Here is a 24,350-nt window from a genome sequence, read left to right as displayed (position 1 = left end):
TTGACTGTTCATAATGCAGTTTTATTTTTTTCCTTTGTACAAAAACAAATATAAAATTTAAATCCAATAGAAAGTGTATACTAGCAATCTAGCAATGACAAGTTTACATTACATTAAGACAGGACAACGCGATGTGTATCTAACATCACATTAGTTTTAAAACTCTCAGTGATACATGCACTATATAAAATAAAAACTGCTAGAACTTTTAATCTATTTCTACCAAGAACACCCAAGTATCAAGATACTCAAGGATCAGAAGTAATCTTGATAGAGGTATCTACAAATTAGACCTTTTCCACACACAAGAAACCAACATTAATAGAAATGTTTAACATTCTTTGTTAAAATCCTCTCACAAAAGCCATACATAAAATTCTTAGTAGATACAGAAAAAGCTCAAAAGTTTGTTAGCATGGGTAACCATTCAGTAGTTCAGAGAATCTTCTAGACATTTCAAAGACATACTGTAGTTTTCAATCTGTATTTTTCCCCACAAAGCCAGAACTACGTTGACTCTCATTTCAAAACCTAGTCAGTGGTTAACACTAGTTCTTGAGTGAAGTCAGAGTAGCATACAAAATATTTAACAGAACAGGGGTGCGTCACATGAATCTGTTTACTTCTTGAAGAAAGTCTTCCACATTCAAGGTTTGTTTATTTGTCCCATAAACAAGATTGTACCTGAGGGAATGAAATGGAAACAAGAGTTACCAGTCTGCAAATACAGTGAAATTTTTCCATGAAAGCATGGAATCCACACAGCACAGACGAGCTGCATCATCAGTCTTGTCCACTCTCCCCCATGCCTGTCAGCTCTGAGTAGACAGCAGACAAGTGTATGTTTGGATAGGTAGCTGGCTCACATTTCTGGAGACACAGTTCTTCTGATGGTCTGTAGAACCAGGGGACTGCTGCCAGGAGCCTAATTCTTCCCTGCATGCTGGCAGCTGCATCTTGCTCCCCCATAACTAGCACACCTATCATGCACAAGTCACTACAGGAAGTAGATGTCTGCTCAATAAATGTGTCTGCTCTGCTTTAAAACTCAACCCATGCTGTAGCAGACTGTGACCACTATGTACACTCAAATTAGTTCACAGTAGGCCAAGGCTACATTCCAGATTCCCGAAATCCCTACTGCTATACTTGGCCCTGTCCCTATTTTACAGTCTATCAGAAAGTTGGCCCCTATTCACTAAATTATCAGTAAAGAGAGCTATTTCCTTCCCCCTTCAGGGGAGCTATGACTTAAAAATTGTTCTTTCTTACCCATAAACTTGTCACACCAGTTTACAGCCAATACTTATTCTCTGTACTGAGTTGTATTCCAAATAAGATAATCCAATGTTAAAGGTATTAACAGAATACTGGGAGTACATTTTAAAGAATTCTCTCTCGCCCTTCCTCTGACACATACACATGGCAACAACTATTAAGTAATCTAGACTTCCCCTAGCTGGGAATTTTGTCTGTTGCAGTTCTTAAAATAAAGTACATACAAGTACTGCTTACCTGTAGGATTGTGCCGGATGAAGAATACAAATGGTCTGTCTACTATGAACCAAGGAGGGGATGATCTGGCTATTAAAATTGCAGCTTGCAAAAAAGACAAGGTTTGAAGTTAGGCTAAGAAAGTACCATAACACAGAAGGTACTCTATTGAAGTGAAACTTTCTGGTGTATACTAGAACTTTGCACAGGCAGAGATAAACAGCTAAAATCCACTCGATTCTTTAAAGAAGCACAAGTCACATTTTACTCCTATAGGAACCCAAAAAAAGTAAACACAACGAGGCCCACAGGAAGGTAGAAGGATGTCTCCTGTCATCACATGTAAAGGATACAGCAGCTCACTCTTCTTCACCACCTGGATAGCAACAAACTTTATACTGGTGGTCAAAGCATGAGCTATTAGAAAATACTTTCCCAGAAAAGATACTTTTTTCCAGAAAAAAGTAAACCTGTTTATACTTCCTAGGACACCGATGCTCTGATCAATATTAGCAAGTGATGTTCCGAAAAAGTTGCATAAAGCCATCAAGTAATTCAACCTGAAGCACATACTTTCCTACAAAGATACTGAAGAAGGCTGTCTTTACTTAGTGATATAGTCTGTTAATCCAGTTTTCCTGACTCTGCCACTTTATCAGTAATAGTTACTTACTTGTTGCTGCAGAAGCTTTGGTTCCATCTTCACTAACTTCAATTTTCGTCTTCTGCAAAACATGAGATACATGTAGACCTTCTGTTCCTGAAAAAAAGTTTTAAAAAAATAATTTTAAAAAAATCTTGTGGCTAGCATGGCAAATATCAGAAGCTGCTGTAATTCTGCTCAGATCCTGATTCTGCTGTGAAGAACTTTGGATACAATCACTGAACCTATACAAACAAAATAAAAACTATTTACTCACTTTTCCCCATTTACTAGGCTTTGTTTCTATTGCCTGAAGAACACACTTGCATTTTTAGTTTTAGTAAGGATGAGTGAGTTCAGATTTGTTTTGCTGGTGGTGGGTATTTTCCCCCTGTCATATTTTCATCCGAATTTAAGTCACCCTCCCATTTATCTCAATGTTGAGGGTCAGGGTGGGGGAAAGCACTCAGCAAGACACTTCACTTTCACTGAAACAGGAATCTGTTCTCCAAATCAGGTAAGCAAGCACAATGCAAGCTTTTTCGTAACATCCCTGTAGGAACTTATGAAAAATTTGATGGCTATGGGGAACAGAGGTAAGATGACATTTTGTCAAGCTCACGACTCTTATGTCTACATCTATTTTCTGATAGGAAGTATTTAGTTCTGGTTTGGTCCAGTGCACTAAGCTAGATATTTAGACTAATTGTTTCCTGCTGCTTAAGAAAATTCAAATTATTAAATACATACTTTACGGAAAATATTGCCATTATATCTTCAGTACGGATCTGAAGTATTGTTTTAAGTCCTGCCATGGATTTTAGACAATGCTTAAGACGCCCAGATTGTAACAAAATCTTAATTTGCTATGCTGACCAGCATGATTTATTGCTATAATGCAAGGCAAGAGGAAGAAAAGACACTACAGTATTCAATACAAGCAAGAAGCCATGCTTGGCTGAGTACAAGCCAGAGCTTTGCTCCAGTGCCATGGTAACAATTATCCAAGACAAAACGGACAATTACACTGGTAAAACAACACTTTATTCACTGCCAGAAACTACGAATAAAGACCACCAAAAATTCAGTAAAAGAACTTACTTGTTATTTTTGCAAAGTTTGATTTTGACTCATCAAACATATCTGTAATACCAAGTGCTTTCAGAGGGTCCTTTAAGTCTGTTTCTGCTACTGCTGTAAATCTAATTAGAAGAAACAAAAAGAATGCATGGGTATTATGTGAGAAAGTTGCCTTAAGCACCATGTTCCTCTCCTGTCAGAGGATGTATATGCACAATGACTCCAAAACACTCCCTGAAGGAGAAACAGATGACACTGGTACTTACTTAGGCAAAATAACCTGCACTCTTTTGGCTACCATGGTTGTCATCCAGCTTCCTATTGTCTTTGTGCTGATGTGTGGAATGATAGCAGAGAGTGGTGTTGTGTTTTCCGTGGGCAAAGCAATCAGCATGCTTATCATTTCTCCGTGGTATGGCAACTCGATTATGTTATACCACAGCTCATTTGGAGTACTTGTAGTACCTAAAAAAGAATAGAGATGAGCCATAGTTCCCCACAGCCTTAAATCTGTTTTATTTTCAGAAACCTGCTGCCACCAAGTTCACCAGGAAATCTTTTCCCACATCTCAAAAACTGATTCTAGCATCACAGACTGCCTGCTTTCCAGCGAGGCAGTCCTTCAAGTAGTGGTATGGGTAGAGATGCTACTTGGATAATATGAAGCATACAATATTTGTATTTGATCTGCATGTTGCTTCCCAGTCAAGTCCTATCATCTTGAACTTAAAAGCAGCTACACAAGAAATCATCAGGTCTGTATATCAGCTGGGATCTAATTCAGATCTCAGTTGTAGCAGAGCTGATTGAGCACTGAGAAGCAAAGAATAAGAAAAGGAGCAGATCTTCCTTCCAAACTGAAGAGGTCTTGCGGACAAACCTTTTCCTTTAAGTGATTAAACCACCTCCTGTTGAAGTAGTCAGCTGAATTTACTTGCTCAATAGGAATCTCATTAGGAAGCAGTTTTAAGTCCTTCAAAGTAGAGGAGAGCAGCCACTTTGATGTAATGGAAAGGACCAATTGGATGAGTGAGCACACCTCCAAGTTACAGTAAGCATTGGGAAGACTGGCTTTGAGGAGCCCTCTGTAAGTTCCCTTTGGTTACTGTGGAGTTTTTGGTGTGCGACATCTTACAAGTTTTCCCTGGAACATCCTGTCAGTCTAATCACAGACAGGTTTCTGGGAAAGTTTTAGGATAGCAGTAAATACTTTCCTTTTTCTTCATGTAAGTCTGCACTTCCCAGACCAAACTGAAAATTGAGATCTGCATTAGAAATTTAATCTTACTGCAAGAACATGCAAAGCTTTGACAGAGTCTGTATTGCTTGAAAGCTAGTAGCATTACATTTATTAGGCTGTAAATGTGTTAAGCTTTGCAGTTTATCTCCTTTTAGTCTGAGAACCATTGTCATAATATGACCTAAGGATCAAAATATTGTAGCAGAAGTCTCCACAAAAAAGTGACAAATGGTAACCTTTCCAGCCATCAAGTACTACTTTTCTAGTCTGCTGCACGCTGCCATCATTGCCACTGAAACATATGAAACAGGAGATTTCATCTTCACAATCAAGTGATGGAGTTTAAAGATGCACAGGTTGTTTAAGAAGTTTGAGAAGTCTCAACTCAGATCTTCTCTTGCTCCTTTCTAGATTAATAGCATTTCTAAACTAGGTTTATATCTACATAATTAAGTCTTTAACCAGCATCAACAGAAGAATGATAAAAGCCTTTCAGATAGACTTGCTAAAATCAGTCTCTAGTTATTAACTCCTTTCAAACTCTACAGATAAATAAGTGGGGAGCCTACTCTGGTATATACACATCCCCAAAATCACATTTAAGCAGCTAAAATATAGAATTACATGTACTCGAATGCATAGGTGATTTTCAAAGTTACAGCCTTTTACTTTAACACAAACCTATGAGTATTACCTGAACACTGCCAAGAATAAAATTAGACATTTAAATGCTCATCAGCGGGTCTTTCCTGTTTACTCTTTTGCATTTAATAGCCAGTTACATTCTCAAGCCTGTTCCTGAAAGCATACATAGCACATTAAGTTCCAGACATCAGAAGCATTGGAAAATGTTCTTTCATCAGAGCCTTAATTTTTGACCAGTACCCATACACCTACATGCTGAAGCTCTGAGGTACACTGTTAGTTGTACCAAGATACAAACATCAGCTCTGAGCTTCTCCCGCAGAATTCAGGCCAAACCTACTGAACTATTTGTCCTGTGACTCAATTTGAATTTGAGGAACATGCGCTCCTCTGGCTCCTTCCAAACTGTTGATTATACAGAGATCCATTTCTTTATTATACTGTGACACAGACCAATTCTACTCCAATCTTTTATTTACAGCTCTTTAGCAGGTAAGTTGCAAGTTTCTGTTGGCAGTCCTCCTTCATTCTCATCTCTTAAAAAAATTCTTCCTGCAAGGCTTAGGAAACATGCAAGGTTCTCAACTTCAGTACTTCGTGTTTTTCACTTTTTTGAAAAGCAGGATAAGGCAAGCACTTGGCTAGACCTAGAGCAACCTTTCATAGCAACCTCACCCATACCTTACCAGTACAAGATGCTTTCATAACCACACAGTCTCCAGTATCACAATAAGTATATCAGCACACTCTTCAATTTGAAAGAAAAGAGAAAAATTTTACCACTCCTTCTAGAGTATTCAGTGAGAGTTACTGAACTCACCGCAGCGGAAGATGGATAACTGGGACAACATGGGAACTTGGTAGATCTTCCCATCAGCTCCATGAAACGGCCGTTTCTTTGTGTTTTCAGGTCGAAATCGTGATTTCCATAAGCCCTTGAAGTATACAGCATTTACTAGAACCAGTCTGGTTAAACTGTCAATGTCATCTGGAGCTACAACTTGATCAATCATACCTAAAAAGAAAAAAGGTAAGTATTTGTTTTCATAACATTAGCCAGTTTTCATAAGGACAGTGAATCACATTTTATTTTAAATCCTTTGAATGTCTGTCAGTGTGACAGCTACTCATTATTTAAGATTTGAGATCCATGTAGTCAACAGTTTTGTTTTTTGGTAAAAAAAAGAAAAGTAATCCTTTGGGATACCTAGCAAACAAGCAGCATATCTAGCTAACCAATGAACTGATGGGCCTTACCTTTTTCAGTTTGTGATCAGATCTAAGACTCAACCTAAGGAGGTCATAGCGATAATAGTTTTAACTGAAGCACTTCCCCCTTTCACACACAGCTTGTAACACTGCTATGCAAAGCTGGTGACCTGGTAGAGAAAGAATCTGACAGCCTTGTTTCACAAATGGCACATCCAACATCATTAGCAACATACTCCCAGTTTTAACTCCATGAGATACCAAGCATGTAATCAACTAGACTGTGATGTTGTTGCAAAGCACCATCTCTGCCTTCAGTACATCTAAACTTGACAAATGGACAGCAGCACACTTGAATCGTGAGGAGTTCAATCAAGGCAGTGTTTAATTAAAAACCTTCTAAACATTACTCCTAATAACAGTGAAACATCTTGCAAAAATTTAGGGTACTAAGAGCAAAAGCTGGACTGCCCTAGAGTTTATTTTATTTTAAAGTCTGATGTACTGAGTTGCTTTCAAGCTTTTTTCCTCCTTCTTCCCCACATATCTGAGGACACTTAGCTTCAGGAGAACACTGCTTAGGTTTCCTGCAGATTAAATAAAGATTATTAACAGCAGAAGCTTTTAAGTCTCAGAGGGAACAGGCATGCACACAAATCACACAAGTACACCAGCTAGGGCACTGGGGCTACTGATCACTGGCAAACAGACTCTAAAATACACCATGCATGTCACCTTATAGATCGTTTCCAACCGCAAGCCAGTTTTCTCCCTCTCCATTTTACTCCAGTGTTCCCAATCAGATCTGAGAGATTGGAGGTCTGATGCCACTCATGCACAGAAAATACTGGCTAATACTCACCCCTTGTTTCATTCTTCACCCACTGGTTGATAGAATCACAGGCTGTATTTGGGTCCTCAAAGTCCACACTCTTGACACTGCACTGAAACACTTCTTTGTTCCTTGTAACAAAAGGCACTTCCATTTTAAAGCCACTCTTTGCAAATACTGCATTAGCAATTGTAACAATGTCTTTATTCTTTTTTGAGACTATGAGCCTGTTTATCTTCTTTAACGCTTTACCAACTCCTAGTTGGAAAGAACAGCAAGTTTAATTTAGAACAAGATGACAAACAAACAATTACTTTAGATACAACTATTAATGACATGAAAGGTCAGACATTAAAGGTGCTGGAGTAGAAAAATACCAATTCTGAGAAGGCTTCCAAAATACACATTTCTGAGTTCTTGTCTGAAGAGTGCTACTATTTTCCAGGAAATGTACTTTCACTGATGCCTACTCCCTGTCTAGCAGTGTGCACAGAATGTGCTAGACAATACTAAGGATAAATACTGGGGTTCAATTCTTATTATGGATTATTTCTCCAGAAGATGCTGTGTCAAAACATGTCATTGCCATGTAGCTTATGTGGTTCTTATACCATGTGACAAAAAAGTCCAAGGCTCAGAGCTGACAATTGCAGGTTGTCCTGAACCTCAGAGCATAGAGCTTAAGTCGCCTCACCATTCTCCCTCTCCATTTACTACAGAACAAAGGAAATCACCAAGATTTCTATATCAGGTTCAAGTCTATACTTAGGCTAGGACATAGTCCTTAAGAAAACTAGATTTGCTACAAGCCTAAGTCAGTCTCTCAACATGAGCTGGTCTTTAAAGAAAAAAGAAAAGCAGTATAAGCTCCAATATCTACAGTCAAGGCCTTTAGGATATGAAAGCAGCTCATACTGAGTGCTTGTTAGCTCCTTCACTGCATACAGGAGAATGCATATGGCAGCACAGAAGAACTGCTGTGTTCATCACACTCAGTTCTCCGTGTTGTTACAGCTTATGAATAAGCATTTGTCTACACAGGGAAGATACTGCCAGACAAGAAACTTAATATTCAACCATTGTATTGGACAGGATACTTGAGTGGCTGTTCTCACAGAAGTTATTAATGAGTCCCCTCTGTTTCCCAATACAATTTAGCAGGAACAATTCCAGACTATTTCCCTATGTAGACAAACTTAAGAGAAGAGCTATAAAGGGAATAAATTAGTTGAGTTATTCTCTTAGTTGCATATAAGAAAACACCTCAGATGGCTTTGCTGTTTATAGCATCGTGAATGCTTTAGCATTACCGTTTGTAAGAAGTTCTACATGTTCACTCTCCAATATTATGGGCAAATTCTTTTGGAGAACATACCATAACAGAGGTTCTCAAACTGTATTCTGTGGACCACTGGTGGTCCACGGAGCACTTGCTGGTGGTCCGGGGAGAGCTGGCTGGTCTCATGATGCTGGCTCTCCTCCTTGCTTCCAGCTGCTAAATTGCATTAAAAGACAGCTAAAGATAGATTAAATACTTTCCAACTATAACCTTTCCAAAGCAGTTGCTGTAGTTGCCAAAGAACTGTAAGGCATCTTGAACAAAAGCAGAGGAGGTCTGTGCAAACAGACAGGTAGCATTCCATACCAAGTCTCTATAGCAAGATAGAGGCTACCTTCTGAGAAGTTTGAGAACCTCTGTGTCTCACAGAGACCATTAGAAAGTATGTAAGCCAAATAAAACCAGTTGATATAATGTATCAAAATTTTTGTGAGCACTCAAGATTTGAGCATTAAGATTCTCCCAGAGTTGATTATCTCTGGAAGAGATTTCAAATCTACAACAGTAAGAGCTTAAGTTAAGTCGTTTTGCTGTGCTTTAAACCAAAACAGCAAAGCAAATGAAGACATGTTATACAATGATACTACTTAAGATTTTAAAATGCACTTACCTCTTGGAGGGTTTTCTGCTCCTGGAAGGAAGACAGAATGCTGGTACTAAGATGTTAACTTTTGGCAAATACACAAATACTCAGCATGCAAAGTAAAGCAGCAAGAACTTTCAGCCTACACCCGCTAGAGGGGCAGGCATCGGCAGAAGAACACAAACACAGGTGCATGCAGTGTCAGGAACAGACAAGCAGAAATGTCTGTTTCAAGGTTCCAAACAACTGTGGTTTCAAGGATCCTGATAGCAGAAACAAGTGAACAAATCTGAAGAGCAGAGTGAAAGTATCAATTATATGATTAGCCTTTGCACTGATTTTAATATAAAAAGAAATATCCTACTGCCCTTTTATCTAAAGAGTCACATTCAGGACTGTTCAGTACAGCCTCTCTGAGCAGTTTTAGGAGAGCAGTTTGCAACAATGAATAATTCTAGCCAGGGCCTTGAAATCATCAGCAAAGCTACTTACAAGCTAGTTAAACTGTATGCAGATGTCTACACTCAGATTGTCAATTAAGTACAAACACATCCACTTTTCACATCAGGAAACTGAGTTAACAGGTTTATGATGCAGTCTAGCAGACTTTGAAAACCGTCTCAAAACAGAATATGATTCTGACCAAACATCAAAAAACCTACAGCCCTCAAAAAACCCCTCCTACCCAAAGAACCTTAGCAATCACTTACCATTTACACTATATCTCATCATAGTTGTCAACTGCTTCTTTGTCTTGCCATCAGCACCCAGCTGCAACACTCCCAGCACTGATGCGATTCCATGAGGAGAAACTACTACATTGTCCTGAGGCTTAGCTTTCACTATCTGATTGAAGACTTGGATTCCTACATCAGAGCTAAGTTCCTCCAGAGGATAAAAATTGAACTGGGAACACACAGATGTTAAAGTCCCAAGAAGAAAGAGAAGTGAGAAGTGCCAGTTCATGATTTCTGGTTGGAAATAACCTGCAAGAGAACAAGACGAGAAAAATTAAGTCAGCCTTCAAAAATAGATGTTTGGTTGTTGTTGGTTTTTTTTTTTTTTCCCCAAGCTTATTTGTTTGGCAAATCTTAACTGGCAAGCTTTGCACATGCTTCATGCACCATTCAAACTTCTAACAGCAAGACTCACACCCACACCTGCATTTTAGGTGTGGGGACCTCCAGAAGCAGAGACAACCACAAAACAGCTAGATGTTAATGACTATATAACAGGACAAAAGCCAACAGACTGGAAAACACCCACTGCCCCTCCTTCAAATTCTGTTAGCTTTATATTTCAGACAAATGGAAGCTCAGTATTCTGTTCAAACTGGCTTATCGGACAAATTATTGCTAAGTGCAGTGCTATGGCTCTCACCCAGTGTCCTGATACAGATCACAGATCATTTTCTGCAGTGAACAGAAGCATATATACATATGCAAACAGACCTGTTGTGGGAATTTGCACCTGCCTAGAATAATAAAAGTGAGCTGCATAATCAGCATTTTTCATGATGAGTAACATAGGAGGAAGAGTCTCAGATTGTAAAATGTAGGGTTAAGTTGGGATTTTTGCTTGTATTTATCCATGTATGCAAATTTAGCAGCTATTAATGCAGAAAGAAGATCTATTCAAAATGGGGCCAATATTCACCTTTGGAGCTCAATACCTAACAAAACAGCACTGTTACTCCCACAATGCCATAGAAATTGAGGCACAGGCAGCAGCAGCAATTTGTTCAGGACCTCTCAGCATCTGATTAGAGAACCAAGCCCAAATCCTAAACACACTAGGTAATGTTTACCTACTAGGTTTGATTTCCTCTTCATGGATATGTATTCAACCCCATTTAGTTAGGGCAAAAAAAAAAAAATTACTTAAAGCAATAGTCATGCAGTAATCTTTTCCACAAAATCAGGCTCTCTCACTAATCTTTGAGAAGTTCAGTCACAGCATAAAGTTAAGCACATGGGCGTCCATTTTCAAGCCAGCAAGTGAGCCAGCAGCAATTGAGTGTGCTGAGATGCTAATTCTTCCAGATGCACTGACAAGCCAAGGGGCAACCCAGAGCTCACTGAGGGCTAAAAAAGCTGCAAAAAGTATACACAACTGACTCAAATATCATTTGCATACCACTTGCAAAAGATAAAAATAAACCTCTCCTCCCCTTGAGCCTTCTGATAATCATCACACTTTCTCTTCTGGCTTAAGCCACCCCAGAGCAGGAGGCCAGCAGCAGTTCATTACCCAGCTGAGAGCACCGCACGGTTTCCACAGCCTGCCTCCCCCTCTCGAGCAGCAGGGAGCACAATGCAGCAGGGAGCTCTGCCATGGCAGCCTACCTACGCTGCAAGCTCATGCCACACCAGAGTGCCTGGTTACCAGAAAACCAGCTGGTATTTCTATAGATTCACTTAATCGTCTTTTAATAGCATGTACTTTCACTGTGCTAAAAGGGTTGAAAGCATCAAATACAGCATTTCCACTTTCTTCTGCACCGCTTCAGGGGAGGCACTCCACTTACTCAAGCTTGCTCCTACAGCACAGAGTAACTCAAATGCTGACCAAACAGGAGCAGAGCTGAGCCATGTCTCTCCCACAGCCCAACAGCGATGGTATCACTGCCACCAGAGGAGCCAGTCTGACCAATTTAAGTCAATTAAGAAAAAGTAAGGAGGACAGGTTAACAGCCTGCCCTCTAATTAGGTCTGTCCCATCAACTTCTAATCCTCCTCTATCCCCCAAGTGCTTTGGGAGTCACAGAGGTACAGTTCCTTCCAAAGGAGCCCCATACCAGCCACTGACTGACAATACACAACTTACTCTGACCTGGATTTGAGCAGCTGCAGCAGATAAGATGCACAGGAAGAAAATTCAAGTACAACCCGGCCCCAAAGCAGCCCGCCCAGTCACCTCCTAGGCCTGTTCTGGGCTTCTTCACTGCTGGAGCAGGAAGACACCATTGGCAGAGCCAGCAGGGTGACATGGAAAAGGAATTTGTACTTTTTTCTCATGTTAAGGAATACTCTTCATAATTATTTGATACTAATACTTACAACTCACCTGTCACCACTGTTTGGTTTTCTCTCTCTCCAAGCAGCAAGTATACTAAAACAGCAGTGCTGCCTTGCATGAAGTACTATCTCAGAACTCAGAAGGCAGGTTTGAGTTTTAAGGATTTCAATACCATGCTGACCATCTTTTCCCTACCAGAAACTCAAATGGTATTTTAAGCAAATATCCTTAACCCCAGTATTAATCAGACTTTTATCCTTACCCAGTATCTTGGCAAAAAAAGATAAATCTATTACAGATCCTTAGAGCATACCTCCCCTTGAGGCCTTACATTGCAGAGCATGCTACAAGGGCAAAGAACAACGATACAGCTATGAAACTAAGCTGTTTTATTGTCATTTATGTACTGCATCTGCACAAGCCTGGTTAAAGTCAGACACATCTTTCCTCTGCCTTTAAGCTAACACAGTACATTGTGGGTCCCATGTTTTTTTTTCTTAATTTCACTGATGAAAGCCATGGCCAGATTCAGGAATGGCAGACACCAGCAGCCATGTATTTTTCCTCAGAGAACATGTGAAGAGTAACATCCCTGTCTGAATAACATGACTGCTTCCGAGGCAAAAATAAAATCCAGCAGCTGCAGCCAAGCACAAAAGCCACGGCCTCCTGTGCCTGGCTTCCCCAGACACTACTGGGCTCACCCAATCTCTCTCTCCTGCTATGCCATTAGGGAAGGTCACTCTCTGTTTGAGAGCAGTTTCTAGTAGACACCTAATAAATAAGTGAAACCAAGTCCTGCAGTATTCCAAGCACAGGAAAAACTAAAAGCACTTTTCAGTATTACTTATAGAGCAGTTGATTCTTGGCTCTGCTATGCCCATTGCGTGGCCTAACCAGCTCATGGAGGAGCTAATTTCATCTTAGAGCAAAAACAGCATTCATATGTTATTAACGCTCCTCAGATGGATTTTAGTATATTTAACTTTTATGCAGTTCAGTAACAAGAAATTTACATATCCTGAAAGAAAGAACCAGCTTAACCACAGTGCAAGGAGAAAAAAGCCAGAGAGGATGTAGGATGTGTAGGATGAAAACAGTTGACCTGCCGTACAGAATATCTACAAGCTTTCAACAAGCTTTCATCACTGAATCTAAAAAGCTTGGCAACAGCTAAATCAGAATTTAGGTCTTGCCCATGACAAGATTGTTTTGGTGTTTGTTTTATGGGTTCTCTTGGTGGCATGGGATATCTCCAACAATATGATGCCTTTGGAAAAAAGATGAAGTTTTTTGGGACCTTGGTTTTAGAAAGTATTCTCAATCCTATGAGATAGTGAGAAAGCTGATGCATTAGTGAGATTGCATTGCAATCCGTATGGACAACACTAGAGTGCCAGGTCTTCAGAGCCATAAGTCCCTTGTGGCTTTTCTGCTTTAACAAAAGGCATGTGGTGCTGAGAGGGAGGGTACATGCTAGCTGGGGGTATGATTAGTTCTATATGTAGCCTGTGGCATGTGGTAAAACACAAGGACTTCAGCTGGACTCAGTGATCCTTATAGGTCCCTTCCAACTTGAGATATTCCGTGACTATATGAATACCAGCAACTCTGTTGCTTCACCTCCCTTACCAAGGAGCACAACCCTGAGTCCTGTATGCCATGCTAAAATGCAGAGTTACTGCCCAAATCAGACCACCAAGCCTAGCTTAAGGCACTATATATTTTCAGACAAGCAGTTCAGTTGGGTAGACAGTTATCAGTAAGGAGGAAGAGGAACACCACTATGTGTCATATCTGTCATAGAGTAATGCAAAGCTACCAGTGCAGATGAGATGTCTTTAGGCTACCAGTCCCTGAAGAAACACAGCCTCTAGCCCATAATGCACTCAACTCTCACTAGGCTCGACCATTTAGATCATCCACGTAACACACAGTTGAAGATTTTGGCTGAAGCATTTACATCAGTAAAGAATATGATGCTTCCAGCCTGCACTCACAGAATGCTTTGTGCAAAAGTACATTAATAGACTGTTTCATGTGAGTACAGAAAAGCATTTGGTGGAGCTGAGAGTTACATAGTCAGCCCTTAGCACGAAAAGCCACTGAGTGTGGAGATCCTCCTACAGGAATTAGGTTATGAAGGACTCCATCTTCAGACAGCCAGAATGGGCTGTTGCTGATCTGTACACAGATTGCTAGTGCTAGTGTAGCATACATAGTGCTGCAACTACAGCACTAAGTGCAACAGTATGTTAGAATCCTACATGACATCTCAAAGCATTTATTTTGAGCCTTCACTTCAGCAGCAATAAAATAACCCACCAGGCTCCTCTCAGCTGCAAGCTGGATTCTGCAGTTTCTTAAAAACTTACCAGGCAAAAAGAAGTTTAGACACTGGACTTCATTTCTGTGAATAGCTGAAATTAAAATAGCAGCTAAAGATAAATTAGTGCCCCCAAAAAAGCAGTCTTTCAACACTACAGATTTCACTGTATTGAGCCCCAAATAGCTCAAACTCCACCTGGACCAAACATCTGGGGGCTTCTCAATACCTGAGGTGTTGATGCCTCCTTGTCAGTGCCATCTGTACTACTAATTTTGAAAGTCTCATTTCAGCTGCAATGTGAGCAGAAAAAGTAGCTTCACTAGCTGCATTTAACATACTCTCTCCAGCAGGACTGAATAAGTACTCAACCAAATTTATTAACAGCCTTTTAAAGAGCTAGCTAAGCATACAGGAATTGTTTCTCCAAAGCAACAAGACCACTCTGATTGCAGTGGGAAGGTCACACGCCAGGTCTTGTTTTTCAGGAGATGCACACTTGGCAGCACATTGGGAAACTCAAGCTTTCACTCTCCCCCTTGCAGGTGTTTGCAACTCCTCTTCCTCTTAAGCCTTTTATCTCAAAGCCTTTAACTTTGAGAGTCCTCTCCTAATATGCTGCGGGCCACTCCTAAATATGCTTTTGGATTCAGAACAGCAGGACCCACATCCTGAATGGAGGCAAGTTCAGAAATAGCATCGTTCACAGCATACAACAGACAAGCCAAACCAGAAACATTCCATCTTCCTGCAAGTTTTCTGATACCTCCTGAAGTTTGGCTCTCTCCTGTTTAAACTCTTTATAGTGCTAGCTGCTTTGGGGAGGGAGGGGAAGAAAAATGCAAAAAGCACCACGGCCCCCCACATACATATAAAAATAAAAACCACAATGTCTCAGCATGTTAAGTAACAAAAAAAAAAAAAAGCACAAAACAGATGTTTATTACTCAGCACCTAGGAGGCTTAATACATGCACAGCTTTACAAAGGAGGGATGATTCCTAGTTTTTAAACACTTTTAAACAGTTCAATACTTACATTGCTCCAAAAATGAGCAAGTTACTGACAACACCGAGATAAGCACGCCTCGTACACTGAAATAAACTGGAAGGCTTCGTTGTCTTTTAAAGACACATTTTGCATGTTAAGATATTGGATTGACTTCAGGTGCTACAGTCCCCTTTGCATTTGCACAAAGTTGACAGCGCTGGTTCTGAGACTCTCCTGAACTTCATCTTTCTCTGCAATTTCTAATTCTCCCAGTTCATTTGTCCATTTGTGTTTCAAAATGGATCGTCTCCATCTGGAAAGCCTCCCTCCTAGCTTCATCCAACCCAGCTCCTCTGCCAAGGGGGAATTTCCCAGTGGAGCTCCAACTTGTAAAACTGGCTGGCCCCAGATACGAACCATCTCTTTGTCCAAGCAGAGTTCCCACATGAACATAAAGATTTAATGACTCTCCATGAAAGTCCTGACCAATGCTTCCTGGGAGTTTCAGTTTAGCAGGAAGGACAAACAGACAAGCTTTACTTCAAGATTTCCAAAAGCTCATAGCTAGCATCTCCAGGATTTCATAAACCAGACAGATGCTTGTGAGAAAAAAAAAAAAGTCTTCTACAACATTTACATCGTAGTGCTTCGCAAAAACCACATTTCACATGGTACAGTAAATTCAGTAAGATAGCTTTTGACCTCACCATTCAGTTATAACCATACCACAGCCACACTGCTCAATTTCAAGAGCACAGGCAGGTATCTCTGTAGAATTTGCTTTTACTTCTATTTACGTACTGATGGAAAAAGCCTACTTGAGCCTAACTTCATGAAGCAAACACTATTCCCTGACAGTACAAGGCAGGGGGCTTACTGAGATGAGTCTGGAATTTGCAACGCTGCCACAACTTTCAAAATCTACCTGCATTCTCTCATTACGACACATTCATAGTATTATTAAGGCTGGAAAAGACTGCCAGGATTACCCAGCCCAGCCATCCACCTACCACCAATACTGCCCACTAAAATGCATCCCTCAGCGCCACATCTACACACTTCTTGAGCACCTCCAGGAATGGCACCACCATTCTTTGGGCAGCCTGTACTAAGTTTCTACATGGTACTTTCATATAGAAAGATGAAACTCCACAGCCTTCTCTAAGGGCCACTGTCAAGTTTTACAGAATCAAGAAGACTAAACAGAATTGTTTTTAATTTACTGGTGTCCCTTTATTAAAGAAGTGGTTTTGTTGATCTCAAGTTCTTTATGCAACACTGCTATTTTACCATAATGAAGAAACAGCATGGGATAGGCAGCCCATCATGACTAACGCTGCAGAACCAGTTTTCTAAAAACCACACAGCTCAGTACTGTTTCACAACATGGCAGCTAGGCTGCAACCCACCACTTTGGATTTATCCCAGTAGAGAGACTGACGGTTTAGCAATTGAAGTATTTGCCTACAACTTAACAGCAGGTTCATAACCCAGGTTTCCCCTTGAGTTTTTGCAGAAGAAAGGCCTCATGGAACCACAGCTCCTACATTTACTGTACATTAATAACACTTGCCATGCAAGCACAGGCTCATTAAGAGCCCAAGGCAAACCTACAGGTCTGTAAGTTCCCATTAATAAGGTACAGGTTATCTACTCTTTGATAATGGGCTGTGCAAGTACAGATTCATTGAGCAACTCCACAAGATTCAGGACTAACAATGGCTGGTATCTTACCAAGTTGGTTTTCTCACCACCACCATCACCAAGTTAACCCTTACTGCTACCATAGCATGGGGACCTTCTCCTCCTTGAAGAGCAGTGAAGGGAAACCAAGTACTCTTATTCATTTCCACTTGCTACAGGGATTCCTCTGACACCAGGATTCGCTCCCCCCTCTACAATCCCATGCAACAAACTGAAATCTACATCTTCACTCAAGGTAATTTTTTATCTGCTGGCCAGTGACAGGTGCCCTGCCTCCTGCACAGACCAGAAGGAGCAAAAAGCCTGGGTGAGAGCAGCACCACAGCCACCAAGAGCACCTATAGCTGACTGACCATTGAGAGCTCCCCAGTTCTTCAGGCTTACAATACTAACAGCAGCAATCATAACATTCAGCTCTAGAAAAAGGCAGGCAAAGAATAAAGGAAGCTCAAGGCATAGGAGAGTCCTCAAACCAAGTTGTTACATACTAGATTAAGCAAATACTTGTCTTCAGATTCTATGCCTTTTAGGTTTAGTTTACAGAATAATCATTTTTTACCGACCTAACAGCATCATAACAACCCTGGTTCTTCTCATCCCACATCGTACAGTTTAGGTCTTTTGTTTTACAGCACAACTGGAAATGGCATTTTCTGTGTAGCAGTAATACTTCCATATTCCTGGGAGTATGAGAGATGACATGACAGGACATGAGGCCATGTGCCATCTAGCTGAAGCATATGCACACAGTAACAGATACATCCAAGTGGTGACATGACTGGATTTCAGCCTTCCAAGGGGACTTTAAAAGAGGAAAAAAAAAAAAAAAAAAAAACACAACAAAAAAACAACAGCAAATACTTGAAATAATGCAGATAGTTTTAAGTCTTTTTTTGCCCTCCTACAAGAGGTATAACCACGGTAATAATAGTGTTAGTAGTTGTATAAAATTACATATTCGTATCTTATTTCACCATAAAAGTAAACTGGAACAACTCCAGATTTCTGTTTGTCCTAAGAACCCTTGTAAGATCACTTACAAGCATATAACCAAGACCTCAACCATGGAGGCCTTTGTACCTAGGGGAAGCTACAGTAATCCCCACAAAATGCTTCGAGAGAAAACACTGTCCTATTTTACAGTGCTTGCTGTACAACTGGACAGTGACAGCAGACAAGCCTTTTATTTACTAATCATCTTCTACAGTCTTTGTGATCAAATGAATTTATAAACCTTATTTATTACCTGGTATACCAGTTTGGAACATAATTCTTAAAGTGTAACTTAACCAGAGATGAAAGTTCTTAAAATTAAAAAGCTGATTGATTACTTAAACCTAGGACAGCTTCACAGAAACATCAATTAATAGTTTCCATTAGCCACTTCTCAGCTATTTCAGAACTAGCTTAAAGTTACCATAGCCTTAAGGCTGCACAAAAATGACAGGGATATCTACATTTTTCTCTGCAGCACTCAGATTAACTTATAGTCATCGTTTCCCCCTCCTTAGCTTTAGAAGCAGCACCACCAAGTAACAGGCATCAGGAATCACTGGTGCTGTAAGGCTGTGGGGATTCACATCTTGTAAGGACACAGAATGAGGCACTATGCCAGGAGCCCCAACCATGCTCCTCAGTCATGTGCAGGACGACCGACATTAACCAGTTAATGAGAACCAAAAACTATCCAGAAGAATATACTTGCAAAAACATGTTTTTTTCATTAATCTGACCTCACTTCTGATTAATCCCACTGGCTTCACTACAGTTTCTGGAAAGGCAAGACCCAAACTTCCGCAGAAGAAAAGAATCAGATATGAACTATGCACGAGAGCCCTGCCAGAACAGACCACGACCTGCTATGTTAAATGCCTGATTCAGTTCAGACTAGGAGCTCGAAGGCTGGGCTGTGAACTGCGCTCACAGAAGCCTCCACACAGCCCATCACTATTTCTGCAATGCAGATGACAAACCTCAGCAGAGGAAGTAGGCAATTAGCTGGGACAAGCAGCCTCTTAAACCAAGCTGCCAGAGCAGCTGGAGGCCTCAGGCTTGCTCCATTGCTGAGAAAGCTACATAATATACACAAGCTACTCCTCCAATATGAAGGTATACAGCGAGGCTGAGACATAACTAGAGAAACTTCTACATATATTTAGATAGCTTCTTCACACTCTTTAACAAGCAATGGAAGAAAAACCACTGTTTTCCTCTTAGTTTTGTACCTTTAACATGTCAGAGCCAAGGAAAAGCCTCCCCTCTCCTATTCTAAAACAGCAAAACTAAGCAAAACTAAAGTCCTACCATTTTGGCCAGGCACTTGCAGTTCATACCAGGTGACAGTTGTCTCACAAGCAGTGAGGACCATCAGTAAGCAGAACAATAATGTTCTTCTGCAGGAATAGTGTCCTAAGTTGTTAACTAAGAGAAGAATTTGAGACAACAAAGCTTGGCCAAAGCTACATGAACCCCTATCATCTGCACATCAGTTGACCTAAGAGATTCTGATGGATGAGCGCTTCTCAATACTGCTTCTGGAGACCCCTGTGCAACTTACTGCAGCTCACAGCCACTGCTGAGCAATACTTCTCACAACCCAACAGCTCATAACTGCATGCTGAGCCCACTGCACACACACCACCTTTAGTAGGACCTTGAACTCACAACTCACTGCCAATCCAATGTGGCACCCCCTCCATAGCTGTTCTGATGAGGACAAGATGGGAAAACCCAATTTAAAGCCAAGGAGGAGAGAGAACAGGAGGCTGCCTGAAGCTCATGGTTTAAACCAATTGCTGACCATAGTCAGCAAGACAGATTTCTACCTTCAGGATACCTATTTAGATGAGGAATATCCTTTCATACTTAAACCAACCTGTGGCATATTTATCAGATACCAGCATAAGCTACCTTCTAGTTTCACCCTGGAAATATAAACCAAAGCATCTCTCTGGCTATTCAAGGTGAACAGTGGACCACTGTTGCCAAGTATTTCCAAGATTCGTGTGCTTTCACAGATATTGCTGAGAAGAGGTGCTAAAGGATCATGCATTTCAGTTGGCATTTATGTGCCTGAAGGCCAGAACAACCAACTCCAGAAACTATGTCTCAGATCAGCATTTTCACATTCTCTTCCAGTGCATGATCCGCAGGCTCCCACTTCAGCAGTGAGCCCAGGAGCTGGTACAAGTATTCATGTAGTTGAGCTTGTAGTACCAACATAGTTCACAGAAGAAGACAGGAAGAAGCAGAGCACCGGACATCTTCCTTCCAGAACACATCAGCCTGAACATTTGTACAGCTACAGCTGTGAAACGGAATCACCTGTATTCTTCATCTTTGTTTCCTTCCACCCCATCACTTTAACCATGACAGAGGGGATTCATCTGAACATAGATCTGGTTGAATGTTTTCAGCCTGGTCACAATTTCATATCTACAAACTATTCACTTTAAGGTAACTTACTATATTTTCAAGATTCTCTAACTTACTGTGTTAACCTTTAACTTTTTTGGTAGAAGAGAAGCTATTCCATGCTGCCTACCCTCCACAGCAGGAAAGGAGGTGGCAATTCTTAATATCACCCTGCTTACTCACGAGTTGTTTATGGTTAATACAGGTACATTGATTTACACTGTACTTAAACATTAGTACTTTGCTATAAAATATGATTTGTAAGTATGCTACAGGTCATTAGTAGGATGCCCAGAGGCATGCAAAGATGACTGTATTCAGCAGCACTTTAGAGATTAGCAATGACTCATCCATCTTTTCCCTGTCTTCCCACGTGTAAAGTTCCTCAGCTCTGAAGAGTGGCAGAAGGCAGCTAACAGACCAACCAAGTGTCTGGTTCATTAGGGCAATTTCCCCGATTAATATTATGAAAAACATCCTTCTCATGCACAGTCGTGATTAAGCAATTCAAGCTGCTCAGACAACCCTGATTTCAGTTTCAAAAAAAAAAATCTCTCTCCCTCCCTCCCTCTCCCTCTCTCTCTCTCTCTCCCTCTCTCTCTCAAGAAAGCTTTCACAGAGCCTCACTTTCTTCACCCACAAACTCTGCAGTTGCCTGGCAAAGATCAAAAGCTGTGCCCAGCTGCACAAGCCCAGCAGACAGAGCACACCTTCCTCCAACAGAAATCCAGCCCATGATCCCCCCAAATGGCTCCCTTACTGCAGAAGTATGCAATCTACATACATCTCCATTTTAAATCCTAGCAATGAGGTGAGGGAGGTGTTCTGATCCACCTATATATGCATGCACACACTAATCTAGTTGGGAAAAATGCAACACCCTGGCTTTGCTCTTGGCTGTTTCCCTGCCTGGCAGTATGCTTGTTAAGGAGCTTTAGGACTAGAATGGATTTCTGGTGGCACAGCGTAGAGACCTGCACTGAAGGTCTGTATGGCTCCAAGATGTGCTTGCTTCCCTGTTGTCAATGACAACACCAAACAGGAGCTTCAGCACTCGTGTACACCTTTAAGCAAAACCCACTGCAGATTCTTGCTTATTTTGGGACTGATGTGCGTTTATTCCCTCTCCTGTGAGCTATCACAGGCAGTTTTGTAGTGATGCACACATCACCACTTCCTGCAGCAGTCTCTGTAACACCCAGACACAGGTAGCAGCAGCAGGAGTGACTTCCAGACACAGCTTCTCAGCATCTTATGAGCACAGGCAAAACTTGCTGACAGCTCATCCGGCACACAACATGCCCGCAATCCTAAAGGCACCACAGCCTGGTAGTCATTGCACAAAGTTCACATCTGTGCCAAACAGCTGCTGCTCTCACAGGTTTAGTCACACACCACAAAGCACCAAAACTCCACGCTAGCACACCTTACACCTATTTGAACTCATCTGCCCGATCACCCTGCTCTTCTATTGCACCGGTTGTCACCTTGCACACTTTCAGGACTCAGCAGATCACCCCACGGGTGCACTGCTGCTTCTCACACTGTGGCTTCTCCCACTTCCAAGGTGTGCAGCGGTGCTGCTGCCCACACCTACACACGCTTTATGAACAGGCACGGTGAGGGCTGGTTCCTAATGAATTCCTGCGAGGAGCAGGGAGTAAGACGTCAGTAAGCACTCACACATGAGAAAGGCAGGGGAGAGGAGGAAGTCATTTTTCAGCGCAGTTTAAGAGTCAGCCTCCCAGGTTTCTCTTTCAGGAAGTTGCCCAAGAATGCAATTAAAACCACAAGAACTAAACCATGTTTCAGAAAGACATGCAGGCATGGGAAAAAGAGGGGGAGGGTAGGGGGAGCGCCTGTTCAAGGCATCCAATGCACAGGCAGGTATTCACGGGTTTTAAAAGAAAAATCCAGCATTTGGGTTTAACCTGTTAGCACACCGGTGGTCTCTCCAAAGGTTTTGCTTCTACATGAAAACCCTATCGCACATCACAGCACAGAAACGAGGCAACGAGCACCATTTTAAACGGAGAGAAAAGGCTCTCCAGCACCGTGCTTTCTGCTCCAAGACCCCCCCGAGTCGGGCTCACCCGGCACAGCTCCTCCTCACGCAGGGCAGAGCAGAGCGAGGAGCTCCAGCCCAGCTCACAGCTGGTGCCACTGGCATCACCTCAGCCCCGTGCCACTAACAGGAATTCGCCCACCCCTTCGTACCCAAACTGCAGCGGATACGCATCTTTCTCCCACACTTTTCCGTCGGTCTGTATCTCAGGAAGCCTTCAGCTGCCAGCACAGCTCCGAGCCGCTCTCCCAGCAGCAGGACGGCAGCTCCGGGCACAGCGGGGCTCCGGGCAGCCGCCGCGCGGTTCGGGCCGGGAGGGCACTGCCCCGCTCCGCGAGGAACTGGGGCGGCCCCGCGCACCCCGGGCTCGGCTCAACGGCGCTGCTGAGCGCGGAGCTCAGCCGGGCTCCGCTCCCTGCCCGCACGAGCAGCGGGACAGGCACGGAAACTCCTCGCTCGCACCAAACGAACGGCCCCGGATGGCGCCCACGGCAGCGCGGCATCCACGCAGCTGCAGCGGGAAATTTATGCACGCAGTCACCGGAGAAGCGGCGCCAAGCCCCGGCTGTGAGCAGCGCGTGGAGAAACTCCGCTCCCCCCGCACACAGCCGCCCTCTCCCCGCGCCACCCGGCGTCCAGCGGCACCCCTAGCCCTCCTTCCGCCGGGGCAGCGCTAACGGCCCCGCTGCTCTCCGCTCGGGCCCGGCCTCGGCCCCGCGCTCACCTCCTTCGAAGCTCCCAGCTCTCTCCCGTCGCGGCCGCCCGTACGCAGCGCCGGTCGCTCAGAGCGCAGCGGCGCCCGGTGTTTATAGGGCCCGCGGCCCGCCCCGCCCCGCCCGCCTCTCCGCCTCGAGGCAGAGCCGCCCGCGGAGCGCGTGGGGAAGTGCCGCCCGGCCCTGCGCCGCTCCGCCGGGCTGCGAGGGGAGCGGTGTGGCCTGCGCGGCCCCGGCGCCCGTGGCAGCGGGGCAGCGTAGGGCTCCGTGGCGGCACGGCCGGCTGCGTGACCTCGCCACGGGCTCTGCCCCGCTGCAGGATAGCAGGAGGCTCCCAAAGGGCCCCGTAGCGATACCATCGCCTCACGACGTCCCTTCCTGGCTTTTCAGCCAGGAGGCAGCTTGATGAGGCAGAAGCCTTGTCTTGGGAAAGCACATGTGAATCTTAATCGGTCTGATAGCCGCAGGCTCCTCAGCTGACAGCGAAAGTTGGAATTTCCACCGTTCATACCAAACTGTGCTGTTGTCAATCCCAAAGGAACAGAAGATCCATTGGTCTGACAGAGTACAACACTTTCTTGTTAAGTCATCCTTTCTGAGCTCGTTCTCCAAAAAATTTCACATGCACAGCACAGTCCAGCTTTGAAGAAACAGGACAAGTATGTAATAAACCACATTTTTTCCCTCAGGAGTTTGGACTCCTCAGCACGAAGGAAAAAAACATCTCCTGGCATGAGCTGCAGCAGCAGCATTTGGCGGTGTTTGAGTTTCCCAGTACCTGGTGTCCATCGAGATGGCCATGGAGAGCCCTCGCACAGTGCAGAATGCTGGCAGGCAGGACAGGGAAGGCAGGCAGGATGGGGAGGTGGCCAGGAACTTTGCCACAGGGAGGGGAACTTGGGACAAGGCCCTGGCACGAGCAGGCAGGCTGTCCAGGAATGCTTTCTTCACAGGCAGTGCCATCAGAGATGGATGTTTCTTAGGCTTTTAATATAGCAGTCACTTGCCATTTACTAATTAACTCCTTTTTACTGTTTTCATTTTAAAATGTCCCCT

At 42.9% G+C, this 24,350-nt stretch overlaps 2 protein-coding genes across 5 annotated transcripts in view; both read right to left on the bottom strand.

Annotated features, from left to right (window-relative positions):
- Positions 1 to 23,380, bottom strand: SERPINE2 (serpin family E member 2). Of its 4 annotated transcripts, XM_042878066.1 has the most exons (11): positions 23,306 to 23,380; positions 9,776 to 10,051; positions 9,093 to 9,113; positions 8,519 to 8,638; positions 7,174 to 7,401; positions 5,923 to 6,117; positions 3,484 to 3,682; positions 3,239 to 3,339; positions 2,168 to 2,254; positions 1,516 to 1,599; positions 1 to 684 (listed from the first exon to the last, which is right to left on the bottom strand). In XM_042878066.1, exons 2-11 carry the CDS (start codon positions 10,029 to 10,031, stop codon positions 647 to 649), a joined length of 1,329 nt encoding a protein of 442 aa, XP_042734000.1. In that variant the 5' UTR covers positions 10,032 to 10,051; positions 23,306 to 23,380; the 3' UTR covers positions 1 to 646. The 4 variants fall into 4 exon arrangements, with proteins under 4 accessions (XP_042734000.1, XP_042734001.1, XP_042733999.1 ...); XM_042878067.1 differs by lacking the exons at positions 8,519 to 8,638; positions 23,306 to 23,380; XM_042878065.1 differs by lacking the exons at positions 9,093 to 9,113; positions 23,306 to 23,380.
- Positions 11,463 to 24,350, bottom strand: part of FAM124B (family with sequence similarity 124 member B) — a 67,403-nt gene continuing 54,515 nt past the window's right edge. Inside the window, exon 3 of the mRNA XM_042878071.1 lies at positions 11,463 to 12,070. Coding sequence (XP_042734005.1) covers positions 11,803 to 12,070 — 268 coding nt within the window. The 3' untranslated portion in view covers positions 11,463 to 11,802. The remainder of the gene's footprint in view (positions 12,071 to 24,350) is intronic.

The sequence above is a fragment of the Lagopus leucura genome, unplaced genomic scaffold (genome assembly GCF_019238085.1).
Source record: "Lagopus leucura isolate 7727_CA_CO unplaced genomic scaffold, USGS_WTPT01 Super-Scaffold_100021, whole genome shotgun sequence".
Lineage (NCBI taxonomy): Eukaryota > Metazoa > Chordata > Aves > Galliformes > Phasianidae > Lagopus > Lagopus leucura.
This window is presented reverse-complemented; position numbering and strand designations above follow the sequence as displayed.

Excerpts from the sequence above, each read along its gene's own strand:
- SERPINE2 (XM_042878066.1), bottom strand. The coding sequence starts at position 10,031 with ATGAACTGGCACTTCTCACTTCTCTTTCTTCTTGGGACTTTAACATCT. Across the intron at positions 1,600-2,167 it reads CAAAGCTTCTGCAGCAACAA|CTGCAATTTTAATAGCCAGA; the intron begins GTAAGTAACTAT and ends CTTTTTTGCAAG. Across the intron at positions 685-1,515 it reads CATCCGGCACAATCCTACAG|GTACAATCTTGTTTATGGGA; the intron begins GTAAGCAGTACT and ends TCATTCCCTCAG.